The 18967-nt window shown below is 43.0% G+C and overlaps 1 protein-coding gene across 6 annotated transcripts in view; it reads left to right on the top strand.

The window, feature by feature from the left end:
- The window catches only part of CHCHD6 (coiled-coil-helix-coiled-coil-helix domain containing 6), a 118479-nt gene that overhangs the window by 19793 nt on the left and 79719 nt on the right, over nt 1-18967 (top strand). For 4 of the 6 annotated variants that reach the window (XM_075433044.1, XM_075433042.1, XM_075433045.1 and 1 more), the window contains exon 5: nt 16790-16810. The exons of the other annotated variants lie outside the window; for them this stretch is intronic. In XM_075433044.1, coding sequence (XP_075289159.1) covers nt 16790-16810 — 21 coding nt within the window. The remainder of the gene's footprint in view (nt 1-16789; nt 16811-18967) is intronic. 6 annotated transcript variants of the gene reach the window in all.

The following is an 18967-nucleotide window of genomic DNA, read 5'->3' as shown; positions in this document are numbered from 1 at the left end:
TATGTGTCTTATTGGAGGTCAAAACCACTGCTCAGGCCGGCAGCCGCTCTGTGTATTGATCTTGCAGACTCTGTGTGCTGCTCCTCAGTTCTTTGGGATGTGATTTTAGCTGTAGTACTCTTATTTTGGAACTAGGGATTTTTATTGTGCATCTCATTATCATTGCATGCCAGTGATGATGCCTTCGCCGAGTTCATCCTTTTCTCCTGCGGTGCCGAGCCCTGTGACAGCAGCAGTGAGTGTTTCCTGAAGGTGGCAGTGAAGGGACACCCATCAAGAGTCCTTTCCAGGGGCGGATGAGAACTGCTGAGCTCTCAGATTGCTTGCATACCGATGGAATGTCTCAAAGTTTTTGCTTATTTGTTTTCATTCTGACTCTGGCTTCTCCAGGAGTTACCATAGTATTTTTCAGGATGAGTTGCCCCTAAGTTTTGAAGCTCATTGGTTTCTATGGAAATACATCGTTTGGAGTTGTGAGGCCACTATGTACTGACATAATTTACAAACTGCGAGTTGTATGTTGAATCAGCCTGCTTTTATCTCTCATTTTCTCACTGTGCTTCCTGGGGCTTACTTTCATGCTTAAATGCATGCTCCAGCAGCTTGGGAAGTTGCAGAGGGGAGAACAAGGTTGTCCTGAAGACAGTGCAGGTTTCCACACGAATGATGTAGTATGCTCTCAGCCACCTCAGATTTCTCTTTGGTCTTCAGCTCTCTAGTTGGTTTCTAGTAGCACTTCTTGGAGTGGTAGATGACTGCTGCTGAGAGAAAGTTTGGTTTTGGAAGTAGTGGGAGGAGAGAGGCAGATGCTGTCTTAATGACATCTCATGCTTGCTATCAAAACTGATGTCACTGTTTCTGTTCCTCAGCTCCTCTTTAAGATTCGTTGTTTTGACCTACATTGTAGCCTTCTAGTTAGATACTGTCTACAAAACCTGGTCTGTAAAAATTGACTGTAATATCTCTGTCCCTTTGACTATCTGCAGTCAGACTGCATAGACTGTCTAACAAGGCCTATACTGAAAAACCATTGGAGTTTCTTTCAGCAGAAGTTTGAGAGGTGTATGCAGTGCTTTTGTAAAGGCAGTAGCTCAGGTCAGTCTTCACTAATATTGTTTCTGACTGATTTGAGTGATTTGGAGTTTAAAACATAAAGAAGATCTAGCAGGCCTTGGACGAAGTGAATTGTTGCTTTGAGGGCAGAATCTTCTCTTGAGGGGTAAGTCGGTGGTTGGCTGGAATCCCTGCAGATTTTGAGAGGAGATTTGTATCTTTTCATCTGTTTTCGGGAAGAAGAGGCAAGAGTTACAAAAACCACTTAAAGATTCAGTTAAGATTTATTCTGGCTGCATAACTGCCTCCTATAATAACTTTAATATGCATCGTCCTGGAACTCCTAATTGGCCCTGGTGTTGGCAGGGCTTTCAGACCCAGCAGAATCTCCAACATTCAGCAGCTTTTAGGAAGGAATGTAGCCAGAGAAGCACAGAAGATGAAATGGCTGCCTTATAAATTCTGACTGACCTTGAGAGTCCTTGCTTTAACAAGCAGGAGGATGCTGTTGAGAGCCATCTAGACGAGAGCGGTGGTGGTGGGGTGTGTAGGTGCGCGATTGCTGAGGCAAGAGGAGAGGATGGGGGAAGACCTCGTGGGCTTGGTGGGAGGAAGTGGTTTTGTTGTGGGCCGTGTACCTGCTTATCCTGTTCTCTTGTTTGTTGGAATCTTGTCTGTACTGACACTGATTAAAAATGTTTCTTTTCTCTGGTGGCTGCTTGTGGGGGTGGGCTATGGAAGACCTGTGGGTTGAATTAATCCGTTTTGTCAGAGCTGGTGCCTTTACTTCGGAAATGACCCCAGTCAGTTGTTCCTCTCTGCTCAGTGACTGGCTGGGCCCTGTCTGGGCGCTCATCAGATGCATCAGAGCCTGAATGACTGGGGAGGCTGAAATTTTCTTTAGCTTCTCCTCCGCTCCCTCTGTGCCTGGATGGGAGGTGGAAGCCTGCCAGGCTGTTGCGGTGTTGTATCATTTTTGTGAATGACGGAGGACTGTCGTTCTCGCTCTCCTGGGCTGTCAGTTGGGCACCTTTTGCAGACCCTAAATTCCCTTTAAAACAAAACATTTGGCTTAGTTTATTTCATTCCATTAAGTAATTTCACTGCTAATGCATAATTATCTACAGCAGTGACACTTGTCTGTGCTTTAATTATCGCAGAGCTGCACAATTCCCCCTCCCCCCTGCCTGGAAGTTGTCACTTGTGCAGGGTGGTTTTGCAGAGATAAGTGTGTAATACACGGCAGTGCTTTGGGTCTCACACAGTACTCAGGCATTTGCTGATTGCTAAATGTAGGCAATAGAAGAGTCAAGGATTTTGGTCTCTGTCTTCTATTAGTGGCTCTTATCCACGTGGAGTGAGAGACGTTGGGAAGGAAAAAGCTTATCAAAACTTCATAATACAGGCTTGAAGGTAAAGATGTGACCAAGTGCTGATTGGAGGCATTAAGCTTACAGGTGTTAGGAAAATTTGGAAGCACAAGTATTTGTTTTTCTTCTGAAGAAATGTAAGAAATGAAGCATCCGTGATTCTGGGCAGAAGCCAGAGAGCCCTGATTGTGTTTGAGAAAGATTCTTTGTACTTATACTCTCCCCTCCCTTGTGTTTTTTTTTTTTCTCCCCACCCTCTCAGCTTTGTTAGCAACTCTGTTTTTGATAACACCCTCTTTGAGTACAGAAGAGCCCAGTAAAAGTCTTTGATCCAACCGGTCATTAGGGTGATATACAACTGAGTTACAGAGTATTTACTCCTAAGCTGGGAGAAGATACTTACTCCTGTGAAATACCTGCAATTTTGTAACACCACACTCTCTTATTTGTTAAGGAGTCATTTTGTAATGGTGGACAAGGTCGGTCCTATCCGAACAGAGGGCGTGTGGGCAACATGATACTTGTGTCATTGGAAGGTAAAGGTCTGTTTGGGAATAAAATGTTCTTTAAGAGATTGCAAAATCGGAATGAGGAAATGGCTGGAGGGTGGTCGCAATTGTCTTGTCTAATTTCACAAAGCTGAGAGAAGTGGGTTGTAGACACCTCATTTAACTTGCAGTGATACACTGAGGTTTGTGGATGAAGAACACCTGGAGCATGTGTCAAAAATTTAGCAAATCTTGAGAGGGACCTGATATAAATGAGGATGGTATGAGGAAGCAAAGCCTGTTTATTATCTTATAATAGAAGGAAATGAGGCTATTTATTGGTGTTATCTGCTGGCGGAGACGTTCTGCCAGCTACCTGTGTTTGGAACTCTGACCAAGATGTGAAATATGTAATTGTGTTCCAGCTTCCATCCTGACTTAATTCTTATGATTGAAATTACTCTCTTTTACATACAAAAGCATTAAATTCTTTTTCTGTATTGTTATGATGAAGGCAATTTCTGGTTGCTGACTGGCAGGAATGAGGAGAGGAGGGCTATGCAGCTTGTGTTACAACACACATCCTCAGTTGCTACATATCTGCTGCACTTGGCTGGCAGCAGTGGCACCTGTTTGAGCAAGACTTCTTTGGCCTAGAAGTACATTGTATATTTTCCTTGGCCCAAGGACATGGTCTTAAGTACTTCACTTGAAGACCTCACAGCTTGCTGAGCTCTAAATTTTTCCATCACTCACACTTATTTTCTGTGGTATTTATCACCATAGTGTTTTATGTACTTTCCAGATAAGCAGACTGACATAATATGGTGGTGGTCAGTTTGATGGCTTTCTTCCTCTCAGGAAAGGATGTTACATTAAGAGCTGTACTTCCTACAGGAGGTTGTATACTCACCCCACAGTAATATAGTCTCAGAACTTTCTTTCTGGGAACCTGAATTTATCAGTGATAAATTTCCAAATGTCTCTTCTCTAAATACTGTTGGTTGAAATACCTTTCACATCTGGCAATGGATGCTCACACAGAAAGATTTTAAAGTGGCAAAACTAATACCCAGACAGTTGCTTTTGTTTAGAGCATGCTTGAAAACCTTCCCATAAGAGCATGAAAGTAAATACTACCTGAGTGCCTTTTTTGACTCATAAAAACCACTTGCCAGGTTTGATGTTTCCATGAGCTGTGTTGGTTTCTTCTTTGGAGCTGTACTCACCTGTGTAATACACTTCCCATATAGGAATGGGATGAAATGGGAACTTTTAAAAGTATTAGTTCATGCAAAGATATAAAGGAAAATGGGGAGACGAGGAGAACTCTATAATGGAGGTGATGGAGTTCATTGCCTCAATTCTTTTGGCTGAGGTGAGCGAGATACAACATGGAGAGAACATTCCTTATCCACATGGCAAGGGAGGTTGGTTGGGCATTGTGGGGGAGCTGCTGCAGGAAGGGGTGGGTGGATGATCCCGATGGGGCATATGTGGGAGAAAAAACAATAACAAACCCTGTAGCATACGCTGTGAAGCCTGGGGCTGGGAGTAAGGGGGAGAAGGGCGCTTCCTGGCTTGGTGTGCAGATGCAGTGCTTTTGCCTCCTGTGAGTTTGTTGGCAGGTGTGGAGAGAAAGGATCCCAGCCTGGCAAGTCAGCCGCCAGTGTGGCTGATGATTAATTGCCATTTTTAAATTGCAATTATGTCAGTCATAGAACCTGTGAATATTAATTCCCAATTTGCTGCTTGAAAAACTGAACAATGAGGAGATGGGTCCATTTGACTGATGTCTCAGAAGTGGGCTAAGTGCTGCAGCCAATAGTTACTACTGAAAGGGGAGCGTGACTCTTTGCATTGTTTTGTATCTGTCTTGCCTCTTCTTTTTCAGTGTTCCTATTCCCTTCTTCAAAATCCTCTCGGTGCTTACAGCAAATTTTCCACACTGACAGTAGTAGGTGGCAGGCTGACACCTGGAGTGAGTTAATCACTGCAAGCAGTATTAGTTACCTGCATTTGGTGGATGGCTTTCCACCATTCACTGCTGCTTCCTGAGTCCCTTAGAGACTTAAGAATGAAACAGGGATTGCTTTTTTTGCTGCTCTAGCTCTTTCCCTTCATCTCAAATGTGTGTAACCTTTCATTCCGTTACGCTTAGATCTTTTCAGATAATTTTCTGATTGTGCCATCTTGGAAGGGTATTAACAGGCAAGTGTCAGTACACTGTGACTGTTTTTCTTTCAGTAATCTGCACAAATACATGGGTGATGAAAATTGTGGTTTCTTCTGCGGTTTGGGTCTCTGTTACCAGTCATGATCCTGTCTAGTATTTTCTGCATGAATCAGGACAAATTATTGCCTCTTGCTTGTGCTTTAGCTTTCTTGGAATAGTACTTATCTCAAGAAGTGTTGTCATGATGTGTTGATATTCACTGGGATCTTTGAAGGTGAATAATATGATGCATTTTTAGAAAACAAAATAAAATCCCTCAGAACCCTCTGGTTGTTTAGTTCTTGATGCTTTTTGGGTTTTTAAAACTTTGTGTTTCTTTTATAGCTGAAAGCTGAAAGCTTGGAAAAGACTTGAAGTACCTACATCTTTCATTGTTTTCTTGTGGGGTTGGTGTATGCTGAGTTATCAAACTGACTTATGATTTTTAAGAAACAGAATTAGATAGTGGAAGTTGCACAAAAATTGTCTCCACTGTTTGTTCTTCTTTTAGTTGTACATTTTGTGTGGCTGGTAGAAGTTGACTGGTTCCTTCAGAATGGAGGCACTAAAGAGCTGAAAGTGTTGTGCATGTGAATGCGAACTAATTACTTGGTACTTGTGGAAAAACAAACTCTGTTACCTGGTGAACACTCTGAAATTAGAGTGCCTTTTTTTTAGGCTGAAGTGATACTCCTCCATCTTGACATTCTTGGTGTTTTGTCTATAAGAGAAGAGGGCCTTGCAGGAGAATTATCCCATGAACTAATGCATTCATGTTTAAGGATATCAGTTTATTAGTTCATGAGCCCCTATTGTTATCATTCTGTTTAGACACCCATCATTATAGTTGCTGTCCAACTGAATTAAAGGTGCTATTTGATAACCGTGTACAAAAGCAAGGGGTGGGACTTGAAGGTGACTGGGAGGCCCCTTCTAGTTCTTTGTCAGACTGCTAGGGAAAGGCTAGAAAAAAACTAGCTGCAGCAGCTGCTTTCCTGGAAAAAAGGCATGTAGCAGACAGTTAAGTATATTTTGGTAAAGGCTGCTTAGTGGCCTGAAAAGGCATCGAGGGCAGCCCTAGGACAGCAGGCTACATTCTGGCTTTTCTGTTTTCCCCATTTTTCAGCTTTTATAATTGAATGGTAAATTGCTCGTTTTCATCAGACCCTTTCATTTTGGAAGGCTCTAAGCAGTCTTGTATTGCTACAGTTGTCCTTTGAGGCGAAAATGAAGCATTTCATTTTATGAAACAAGGATGTTGAATAGGCAGCCCTTTAGCAACAAAGTTAGCTTTTTGTCACTAGTTCTTGTGGGTGTTATTTTTATCCTCCTCCTTCCTGTTTCCCTGGTGCACTTTGTCGTAACTCTAGTGTAGGAAGTACTTTGTCCAGCGCTTAGTTAATGGCGTCTAAGCATGGCTGGCAGTGGTCACTTTTATTACAGGCCTGAAGAGATATCAGAACTGGCTTCTCAAAGTGCCATCATATTGGAACGGAGAGTCTGCGCTTAGAAACCTGTCTGCAAAATGCAGAGTTTTCAGCAGTTCCTGCCTGATACAGAAGTTTCCATTGCGTGGTAGGACCAGAGTGATCAAAAGCTTCAGCCTCTTCCTGTTGGAGTAGTGTCGGTTTTACCAAAAAATGCTTTGAATGCTTTGTTCTGACTTCAGGAATTGAGCTTCAATTTCATATTGCTAGCCCTTAGGATAGTGCCCCTAGCTAAATGGGTACTTTAAACATTGATTTTAGTTAGTTGAAATAGTTTTGAAATAGGTGTATTTTACACTTCACTGCTTTTAGTAGGGTTTGTTTCCATAGGACTCCTCGACAGCACACATTACAAGTTCTCCTTACAGATACTGCTGAGACACATCTTGTTTCAGGTGGCAGCCCAACAGACAAGTACGTAGCCTGCTGCACAATGGTGTAAGGTGTGTGCACTCATTCTGTTGACACAAGGTGTACGTATCAACTATTATTTAAGACTTGTTGAGGGAAAGTCTTGTTTAAAGACCACACAGGCTCAGAGGTGGTCTCTGGCTCTATCAACATGTCTGATTATCCAGCGAGGGGGAATGGTGTGGTACTGTAGTGATTTATCTTCAAAAGCAGTTTAAGAATATCTGACCAGGAGCTGGAGGTTCGTATTGAGACAGCTTAAGGTGTTTTGGAACAGAATATGCTGATAGTCACCATCGCGTCGGTAATTTTGATTGTTGGGGAGCGAGAAAGGAAGCTAAAACTTGAAATGGCTTTTTGCCTTTTTGTAGGAAGTAAAGAATTGACTGTAGCTTCAAATGTGACTTAGAGAGCAACCTAAAGCTTGGGAGGAGAAGAGAGTCTGCTTTAGTGTGTTTAACATGCTTTTGTGTGTGTGTGTTTTTCCCCCAACGTCATGTTGGTAGACCTTGTCCTTTTTACTTGGCAGTTTCAGTGCTTGTGAGTTCAAGGTAAGCTCTGCTTCCTCTGGGCTGTGATCTGAAAAGGATCCTGCTCTTATTGCTCAAGCACTGTGACCGGCATGAAGAGGAAGGTGGGGGCAGAGGAAGACGACTTCAGCTGCTGCCTGTCTCATTTCTGTCAATGTAAGGAGCTTTACAGAGACGAGTAATATTTTGCAATTGAGTTTCTCTTTTAAAGACCCTCTGATGCTAATGTTGATTTAATAAGGTTCCCTCATTCTCTCTCCTTGCTTATTTGAAACGTCTAATTTTGTGCTTCACAGTTCTGAACACAGAATTAGTGAGGGAAGAAGAGCCGGAGGCAGGAGTAGCGGAGTGCCACACCAGAAGTTGCCAGGGGAGATTGATTCAATAGAGTGAAAAGGTGCAAAAGGTTATATGACCACAGTTCAGAACAACGTGATGGTGGTACTAATGAGAAGCAAAGCTTGATCCTTTAAAATACTCTAAGGTCTCTGTGGGTGTATAACCAACACTAAATGGAAAATGGAGAACTGGAGTTTTGGTTTCTTTGAGTGGATTTTTCTTTTCGTTTTGTATGTATGTAATATATGACAGGCAGAAAAGAGAATAGTATGAGATAAATAAGCTTTTAAAGGTTTTTATTTTAAAGGTTGTGTTGATAAGTGTGGCATTTTTTTTCAAAAATGCTGAGAGGTTGTGAGAGATTGTGAATTTGATCTTGTGAATTTACTTTGTCTGCATCTGAATGTTTTGTTCCTGCTTTAATTTTGTGCTTGTGGAAAAAACTGTTGACATCTCTGGACAATGAATTCCTTTATTGTGTTGAGGATAAATGTAAACTCCCCAAAACCACAGTGCTAAAAGATTATCTCAAGTATTGTACAAATAATAGTAGTGTCACACAAGTTTTTTCCTTGCTTCCTGTTATGTTAGTGTACCTACCTTTTGCCTCTCAGGAACCCACTTGTATGCAACAGACAGTGGGATTGAGTGCACCCTCAGCAAGTTTGCAGATGACATCAAGCTGAGTGATGTGGCTGATGTGCCTGAAGGAAGGGATGCCACCAGAGGGACCTGGACAAGCTTGAGAAGTGGGCCCGTGTGAACCTCATGAGGTTCAACAAGGCCAAGTGCAAAGTCCTGCACCTGGGTTGGGGCAACCCCTGGTATCAGTATGGGCTGGGGGATGAAGGGATTGAGAGCAGCTGTGCCGAAAAGGACTTGGGGGTACTGGTGGATGAAAAGCTGGATGTGACCCGGCGGTGTGTGGTCACAGCCCAGAAGGCCAACTGGGTCTTGGGCTGCATCAAAAGCAGCGTGACCAGCGGGTCGAGGGAGGGGATTCTGCCCCTCTGCTCCGCTCTGGTGAAACCCCACCTGGAGTCCTGCATTCAGCTCTGGAGCCCTCAGCACAGGAGAGACATGGACCTGTTGGAGTGGGTCCAGAGGTGGCCACAAAAATGACCAGAGGGCTGGAACACCTCTTCTAGGAAGAAAGGCTGAGAGTGTTGGGGCTGTTCAGCCTGGAGAAGAGAAGGCTCCGGGGAGACCTTAGAGCAGCCTGCCAGTACTTAAAAGGGGCTTGTAAGAAAGACGGGAGCAGACATTTTAGTAAGGCCTATAGTGATAGGGCAAGGGGTAATGGTTTTAAACTAAAAGAGGGTAGATTCGGACTAGATATAAAGAAGAAATTTTTTACAATGAGGGTTGTGAAACACTGAAACAGGTTGACCAGAGAGATGGTAGATGCCCCATCCCTGGAAGCATTCGAGGTCAGATTGGACGAGGCTCTGAGCAACCTGGTCTAGTGGTAGATGTCCTTGCTCACTTCAGGGGGATTGGACCGGATGACCTTTAAAGGTCCCTTCCAACCCAAACCATTCTGTGAACAAAGTTGAATCCTAATTTGCGTCTTGCTTGAGTTGGATGACAGTTCTTCACGCAACTGAGTGGACAGTGTAAAGGACTACAAGTTACGTACAGCTTAGTTTTATGATAAGCTGCCAACATGTTTCATTGACAACTGCATTAAATCACAATTAAATCCACAGGAAAAAAAAGAAAAAGGCTATCTCAGTGAATACTTGATAGATGAGGTTTATGATTTTCAGTGAAGGCCAGGGGCATAATCTGCTCTTCTCTGTTGGAGCTCGGTGAAAGCTGCCATGAAGTCCCACCACAGAGTCACTAGAAAACTGTCCCAGGCACTGGAAGCTGCCCATGAACAATGATCTCCACCTGTGTTTCTTCCATCCCTTAGTCAGATACAAGTGTCCCTTTCCTGCCTCAAACTCTTGTACAGCACACTTCCCCCCTCATTGTTTCTGGTAACAGGAGCTGAACTTCTCCCAGTTGCTCTGCTGAATTTGGTAGCTGGTACTGGATTGTACAGAGTTATCTCAAACATTTGCTTGGGGAGTGCGCTTGACCAAGTGGGCCTGCATAAGGAATGGAGTTTTAGGGCCAACTATTAATATACATTCTAAAAAAGCCTGAACCTGCCTTGAAGGGTTTCTTTTCCCCTGACTTTTAGTGCCTTTAGTGACTAGTCTCCAGGACTATTTATCAAATCACTTGCCTGTCTGGTTATTTCTGGTCTACTGCGCTGGTCAACTTATTTGATCAATAAATCAATCAACAGGTTCTTAAAATTACTTTCATTGACTTTGGAGGTGTAGCATACAAAAAGAGCTCACAGAAAGTAAATGATTGTACGTGCCCCAACTATAATTAGAGAGCAAACAGTGTGGAGATATGTTTGTAAATAGTATCTGCTACAATAAATACAGCAATTGGTCTGTAGGGTTCTGTGATACTGTGAGCTGGATTGACTCTTTCAATTTGCAAACTAATGGAGCATGAATCCTATCTGTCAGGTCATCTGATTGCTATATTCAGAGCATATACTATTTTAAAGCTAAATTTCAAGATTCTTGCTTTTGATCAAAAGGTCTAGAAGTAAATACTTCTCTGGTTCCTTAGCATGCTCATTTTTGAGCTTCAGGAGCTCCACTGAGAATGAAACGTTATTTTCTTCTCCTAAGGAGAATTCCTCAAACTGCTTAACTCTCCCTGCTGCGCCCAGTCTGTACCCTCCTCTTCTCGACAGCAGCAGCACCTGGTTTGTGATCCTTGCTGAGAGCCTACCAGGTACTGCTCCTTCATTGCAAGAGAATGGTCTCCTCCTACCCCTGATTTTTCCAAGTCATCTGCCTTGAGCAAGAGTGTGTTTCATTGCCCAGTAGATGGGCATCAAATCAGCATTGAATTCTTGTAGTTCTTACAAATGTTGAGCACTTGCGCAATGTGGAAAACTGCTGTTTGCAAATTGTCCTATCAAATGGAAATCAAAATTTTGCTGGCAGCGACATAGATTTGCAAGTTGCTCTTGATACAGTCATGCCCTGGAGATTGCAATGTAAAAATAAAGAATACAGTTTTATAGTAGCCTGAAATCCTTACGGTTGCTGAATCTATGCTCTTCCTTTTGCAGATGATTTCATTATGATATACTCAGACTTCATTAAAGGATGCCACCTTGCAGCAGTTTCTCTCATCAGAGTCTTGTGAGGAGCGGGAAAGTGCCTGTATCTGTGAATAGTATATTCTCTTCCAAAATCACACAGTGGGTTGCGAGTGCTTTGGAAGCAAGAATCAGAGTCTCTAGTGGACATTTTGTCTATAGCTCAAAACCGCAGCTTAATTGGCAGCCTTTTCATAACACTGACTGTGGCCTAGGATGTAGAGAATGCTGCAGGCGAAGACCAAGGTACATTTTCAGACCTGGTTGTAGGGAAATTAAGTGCTGACTGCCCGTCAGCCTGTCTCTCTTTAGTGATCGTAGAAGTGAGGGAGATTGCAGTGAAGTTCCTCACTTCTGTGTTTTTTCTTTCCTGGGCAGTGTCTAATATGTTTCTACATATTTTGACTCCATTTTACTCCACAGGTAACACCTTACTACAAGCATGATTGTGTCTGTGTACTAGCCTAGACCATTTATTTTCATTTGAGTCCTCTGTGCTTTTTGTGGCCTTTTCTGTAAGGCTTTGGAATCCACTTGGTTTTAATGAATGGTGGTTACTGTATGTCTTTCCCACATACATCCTGGCAAACTGGAAGGCTGGATTCTGTCCCCAGAAAGCTACTGACCCTGTAAAGCTGTGTAAAGCATGCTCCACATATGTCTGGGAGGAAAGAGCAGGGAGAATAGGAAAATTTACAAGACTGTCAAAGTGGGTAAAGATGTAAACTGTGATGTTTAAAAGTGCACGTGACTCTCCACCTGCAGCAGGATTCATAGAGACTGACAGAGGATGCGTGGCCAGGACTGAAGGCTTTCAAGAATTTTCTTACTCAAGCATGTAATTAAGACAGTCTTTGCCTGTAATAAAAAGCAGCCCCAAAGTCAGTTGTATTTCTCTTAAACTGTGTGTTATTGGAGATAGTATTTTTTTAAATAAAAAGAAATTAGATTTCTAATCTTGCAGAAGGAGCTCTATTCACTTTACTATGCTAAACTTGTATCCATTGGCTGGTGCCTATAAATATCTGTTTGTTCAGAGGCAGGTAAAAATCGCTTGTAGTGTCTGGGAACAAGTGTGGGAAGGGAATTCCTTCTGAACTCACATGGTTTATCATTTTTGCTGCTTGGAGGCACATGGGTTGATTATGCATGTCATTTCATTTTTTGCAAAACAGTGGTTGGGTTTGAAGTACTGTGTTTGACTCGGAAGCTAATATATTTGGTATTTAAGAATCTGGCAAGAGAAAGCTATGTCCCAATATGCATGCACAGAAATGAGATTGGGATGTAGGCATGCGTAACTGTTATTTTCCCCGTCTGTCCTATCCGTAGAAAGCCATATGCTACCCTTAGGCTAGCATAATGGGAGTCTGTATTAATGGTTATGAGCTAGAAATAATCCAAGAAGAGTTGAGTGGCCTTTGCTTCTAGCTTTATGAGAAAATACCTCATTGACTCAGTAGTGTCTGAAATAAATTCTGGGGTAGAAAGTCATAATTAATATACAATTTTGTGATGCCCTCTTTTGAGTTATGGGTTTTTTTGCTAAATTGGTCAGGGACTTGGAGATCCTTATGTCTAATAGGCAGAGCAGGAATTTAAGCAAGGAGGTAAAAATTTAGAGGGAGTTGTTGACTCACCTGCTATCAGAAATAAGCGTCTTGAACATACATCTCTAGAGAGCCTATGCTCTGCAAGATTTCTATAGACATTGAATGCCTTGTCTGTTGGCAGCCTACAAAATGAAAACTGTATGTATGTATGCATGTATAGAAGTGGTGATGGGAAAAGGAGGATGTGGGGATGGGCTGAAGTATTAAAGCAAGCAATGAAAGCGGATGGTTTACTTTGGATTTTATAAAATAGGTTTCTCTTTATTTTGTTTTAAATGAAAACTATCAACTGTCAGCATAGCAAACCTATTTGCAGCAATGCCATAAGTATTAGGAGTGCAGTTGTCCCTGAATCATAAAAGGCCAGAGAGTTTTTTCTGCTGCTTCCCATCTTCATGTTTATAGAATTGTGTATGCTCTGTACACATTAGAGTTGAGCAATTTCATCACAGCCTTGCCTCAAAATTGATTGCTACTCAGTGTCTCTTCCTGCTTCCTCTCTCTTGTCAGTTGCTTACATCTCTGACTCTCATTACATTTAATATTGATACTGCTTCAATTTTCCACTAAACTGGAAGCGTTTAAGGGTCTGGAGTGGATACTGAATGTCTAGATATATTCTTTAAATGCTTTAATTCCTATCATTGTCGAAAAGTTTAGAGCTGGATTATTGCCTTAAAAAGAAATGACTCTTTGCTCATTCAGTGATGACGTCTGGTCATCAAGATGTTGGAATATGTGCTGCAGCACTCTTCAGATACTGACATGAGTGCAAAAGTTGTTGCCAGCAGCTGTCTTGGGTTTTGGGCACCTGCTGCCTCTCACTTCTCGCATCTCCCACTCTTATCTTCCACTCCCAAAGTTGGCAGTGCCCCTAAAAATACTCTGTATAGAGATCTCCTACTTAAGAACTCAACCAAGCTGGTAGTCTGGATTCCTGAGTCATTGGTCATGCTGTAGTGAAATTAGTTATCTGACAGATTTATTGACTACGGCAAGGTGATGGACATCTAAAGTGAAGCTGGTTCCAGTCAGGTTACAAAGGCGTTGTCCTTCCTAAGGCTGCTGTTCTGTCATGCTGATCCCTTCCTCCCTCACTGCCAGTTGCAGAACTATGTTTTAATTGCTCACTGCCATTTTTATTTACCCTGACCATGACAGACAAGAGTGGCGTGCCTGTTATGGCAGTCATGGGTGATGTGGTGTATGGGTTTGGGAGAAGCTGCTGGAAATTGTCCATGTGTATGTGAAATGCTAATTTGGCACTGTATTCTTGATTTCATTGGAAATAGGACTGTTGATATGTGTATGGGAAAGCATCCTCTGCCTGAATAATCAGTGCTAAGTGTGAAATTTTCGGAAGCACAGATGCGTTACTTACAGAGTTCCTGTATTTAGCCCGTGTCTTTTCCAAGTAGACTGTGTTGTCTTTTCCCACGGTATAAATACCTAGGACAGGGGTTGCTGGTTTGGCCTGAGAACCTGTTTCTTTTGCCTCTGATACAGTCAAGAGGACTATCTTGATTTGGTTTTGACCACAAATGATGAAGTCTAGTATTTATTCAGCTTCCTGCGATTGCTATCCAGCGGGTTACCTGGAAGAGAAATGAGCACTTGTTTTAGCAGAAGAGTTCAGCATTATTCATAGAATCATAGACTCATAGGTTGGAAAAGACCTCTAAGATCATCAAGTCCAACTATCAACCCAACACCACCATGCCTACTAAACCATATCCCAGAGTGCCACATCTACATGTTTTTTGAACGCTTCCAGGGAAGGGGACTCAACCACCTCCCTGGGCAGCCTGTTCCAATGTCTGACCGCTATGTCAGTAAAGACCAAGTATTTCAGTATTGACCAAGGGTGCTAGAAGATGGCTTGTGTCCCAGGGCTGGGATTATAAATATCGCAAGCCCCCAGCTGGAAATGAAACTTACTCGGTTAGGAGGCAAGGAACCCAGATGTTGCTCATTTCTTAAACAGTTTACTTAAACTTTGGATATATTAGTGCTGTGTCTTTTATTATCAGTCAGAGTTGGTAAATGCAGGTCTACAAAGAGATCTTGGCACATGCTTAGGAGGCAGCAAAACTTACACCAGTAGCACTCTTGAGTTTTCATTTCTGTGTTATTTTATTATTATATTTGATTTAGTCTGTGCTTCAATCCAAATGTAGTTATTTTCTCCCAACACAGCAATATGTCCTACTGCATCTACACCTGTTTTAATTTTCCCATTTCCATTCAGTGGAGTGTGTCTGTCTGTTCCTGGAGTAATAATTCCATCCCCCCCCCCCCCCCCCCGAAAGGTGACAAAATTAAAGCCTTTGGCACTACCTGTAGAAGAGATGCCCCATGGTTAGTTACAGTGTTATCTTTCTTAAAACTGTAGTTCTGCTATTGTGCATTGCATCTTGTAGGGATATGAGAGGGACCACCTCTCAGTGGTAGATATGGTTCCTCTTCCTTCCTCTCTTCTCAGGTCCAGTGCCACTGAGTCAGTACCCCGTGTTCATTGTGTCATGCAAGCATTTGTCCACCAGGAACATGACTGTTATTGGTTTAGGCACCCCAGGGATGACAGACGTAAATCCCGTAAAGAGCTGTTGGTGTGCATGACCTACCTGCTGAAATAACAATGTGCACCATAAAGAGCCCTGTGTTTCTCCTGTCCATCTGCTGTGGATGGACAGGCTTGCAATTGCTAAAATGCGAAAACAAAGCTAAGCACATCTGTCGTGATTGTAAAAATCAGGAGGAAGAAAAATGTTATTCAAATCAGGCTTTTGTCAAGGCCGGTCAGTAATTACCAGTGAACACCTGTTGGGTATTGGTTTGTTTGGCCAAGGACCTGACGCTGCTGTATCAAACCTGTCTGCAGAAAGGGGGGAATTGGCTTCCCCCAGTTGAAATGTAGATGTTTAGTTCCAGCCTTCTCAGCTGTTGCAAAGGATGAGGATGGACGACACGCATAACTGATGACACTTCATCCCTCAGCTACCTGAAGTAGTCACCCTGTGCCATTAAAATGATGGCAGATCCCATAAACGTATTGCACTCCACTGCCTGCTCCCTCTGGCACTGAACTATGACGAAGAGGAAAGTTCCTCCTGCCCTGTCAACTCCCCTCAAATAAATAATCATAATAAAAAAGATCAGCCTTTCTGAAGCTTCTGCTTAGCGAATGTGCTGCTGATTGAACATAGCCCTCAGAGAGGCAGGGAAGGCTTGCAGCTCTTGACAGCAAATGAGAGCCATGGCTGCCTTATAAATGCCTTGGCTTCAGAAGGATGTGGTTATGGGCATGAAATGTTTATCATCTTGCGCTTGCTTTGCTGCTGCTGGGTTACTGTTTAAGTAAAAAGTACTAATAAATAAGTAAGAGGTGATACTGCAGCCTGCTTCATCTGCTTGTCTTCATACTTAAATAGGCTTGCCAACAAAAGAAGGAGCAGGTTAAGGCAACTTGGGTTTGGCAGAGGTTTGGTCTGTGCCCTAAAAATGTGTTCAATTGCCTATGAAGTGAGATCTGGTTGGAAATCTGATCGGTCAGCTGGGTTTCTGTTAGGAGGCACTCTTTGAAATTGTCCAGTAAAGAAGATGGCTTGCTAGGTAGGTCACCTTGTGCATTCAGAAATGCCCTTGCAAAAGGATGCTTGTTCTTTGCAGGTGATTTGGAAAGAGCGCAGTTGTTGGCCACCTCCTTTTGAGTGTGCCTGGCATTTCTGCGTTCATTGGTGCATTTTGTGGATATCAGCATCTCTAATGTTATGCAGCACCTTGCATGACTCCCTGCAACTGGCTGCCTCACATCTGTCTTTGCTTAGCTTCCACGCGAGAGGGGGATCCCGCTGCCGTCTTTGGGGGCTTTGCTTTGCTTTAAATTTTGGGTTTGCGTGTGTTTTTGTTTTGCTTTAATAGCACAGTTCCCAACAGGGGACAGCACTGCACTGCTTAAGATGCTTGTCATTTTTAAGGAACTTTTCTAAACTTGTCATCCTAAAAGCTATATTGTGCAGCAGCAGGCGGCCTCCATAAATCACTGATTTCTCTTTTTCTTCTCTTTCCCTTCCTTTCTCTCTTGCGCTCTCTTTATTCCAAGCCTGCGGATTTGGACGCCTGGGTAAGCTCTCTTTTTTTTGTCTGGATCTTGCTTATTCCAAGTGTCATGTTGTTACTGCGCGCGTACAGATTGTTATTGCTGAGCACAGATGCAGGATTTTATTTTCTGTCATTACATTTTAAAAGGTGTTCAGCTAGAAAATTGCATATTATTTCCTCCATAAAGATTTTCACTGGTTCCTTTTGTGTAGCTTACAGCTGCTGAAACCAAACTTGATCTTGGTGATGTGTGGTGTTGGCTAAGAGAGTAGCAGAAACAGGAGGAAATGAAGGTTACACCGGTACTGATATTAAGGCCATCTGCATCTGGGGTCTAAAACAAGACAAAACCCAGTCACATGCTTTCAACAGAATGATTTGTAGGCCTTATGTGTCTGGAATAGTGGCTGCAGGCGGCTCCACAGTACCGGTGATGTGTCTGCTGGTGCAAGTGGAGGTTGAGTCAAAGCTCCCCCATGGTTACTTGTCCAGCACAAGCCTCCCTGTAAAGTTCTGCTGTTCAGGCTCAGGCATGATGTGCGCAAGCTGCCTCTTACTGTTTCACTGTTGCCCTTTCAGCTCTGCCATTCCTTTTAGGCTTGGTGAGGAACATGCCAGCTAGCTAATTTTGGAGCTAGTTCTGTTCTTCAGTGCATTGCTGTCAATTCCTTCTTCTAGTCTTGGAGCCTTTAATAGCATTTGTTTTTCTCCCCTGCCACCTGGACTGCTACCAGGACTGGAAGAGACATGGGAAAGCATGAGGTATAAGAATTTGCCGTTGTGAAGTGTGGCAAGCTGAGGTACCCAGCCAAAACATCTCTGTTGTGCTGCTGCGGAGATGTTACTGCATACCTCTGGGGGAAGCCGATAACTCCTCTCGGCAGAGATCGGATAATGTAGAAACAAGGTGATTGATAGAGACTTAAGGACCTTTCCTTTATCCTTGTAGCTTCTTTCCCTGGATTGCTTCCGACTCATTCTCTAGGCGTCATCTCACTAGTTCATCTGTGACTGGTGAATGTGTTTTGCCAAGAAGATAAATATTTTTGCAGTAATCTTGCGAAGTGCTGTGACTTGCCTTTGAGGAAGCTCTTTATAGATTGAGGTATGGACCTTTCCTTCTAGCTCAACTTGCCCTTTGCAGAGAGGGGTGTGGGTTTTTTCCTCCGGTAGAGTCTTCTCCATTCCCTCTCCCCACATCCCAGGATCCCAATGGTACTGCAGAGACAGACAGCCTGAAGGTAGCCGTCAGCTGTGGGCTGTGCTATTGCTGCCCTTTATTCCTGGGTGCCACATTCCTTACAGTAATCTGACCCTGCCAAGAAGCCCTTTTTTCAAGCAGATTTCCTTCCTTGTTTTCGTGTTTAACAAGGTGATGAGAAGGGACTATGATTAAACATAATAAAAATCTGGTGATATTTCGTGGGGGGCAAAGCCAAAGCTAATTTGGGAATGGATGCAGCTAGAGTGAAGCCCAGCTCTAGAAGATCAGTTGCACAGTCTGACGTGTTGGTGTCAATTCAGGACGAGGCGAAGAGTGTCTGGCTTTGTTCATACAGAATGAACCAATAACATTTCATTACCTCAGTTAAGAGGCTTGTAAAATATTTCTTTTGGCCTGCATGTCAGTTAGCAGGCCAGTACTTGAATTCTTTACTGGAGCCAGTATGTAATGTATAGCTTCAGAAATGTGCTTGCAGAGTTTGTTTCTAAATGGGTTACCTGATAAAGAGAGAGGAGGCGGCAGGGAGTCGCACTTGACTCTGCCCTGGCTCTTTGTCACCTTTCAAAGCAGCGCTGAGATAACCTGAAAAAATTTGGGCTGTGAAAAAAGTGTCAGGATAAAAAGTAGGAAGAATTTGAAAGAGCTCCCAGCCAGTCCATAGATCCATGCCCAAGGAAGCTGTAGTAGCCTGCTGGTAGTATACCTTCACTGTCCTTTTGTAACAAAGCAATGCTTGTAACTTCTGACACATCACAGAGGATTTCTGAGCAGTTCCTTGGTATATCTTACACTTAGTTCTTGTACAGAGGACAATTGCCTATTGCATTCATTCTCTTTTGCAAATACATGCTGTCCCATGCTACTTTTCTAAGTTTTGGGTGCACTGGTGTGTTCTGCAACTAACTATACTCTTCCTTCCCTCCCTCTGGTTTGTTTCTGTCTTCATACTTCTTG

Source organism: Opisthocomus hoazin, chromosome 11 (genome assembly GCF_030867145.1).
Source record: "Opisthocomus hoazin isolate bOpiHoa1 chromosome 11, bOpiHoa1.hap1, whole genome shotgun sequence".
Classification (NCBI taxonomy): domain Eukaryota; kingdom Metazoa; phylum Chordata; class Aves; order Opisthocomiformes; family Opisthocomidae; genus Opisthocomus; species Opisthocomus hoazin.
The sequence above is the reverse complement of the archived record's forward strand: the minus strand, read 5'-3'. Positions and strand labels throughout refer to the sequence as shown.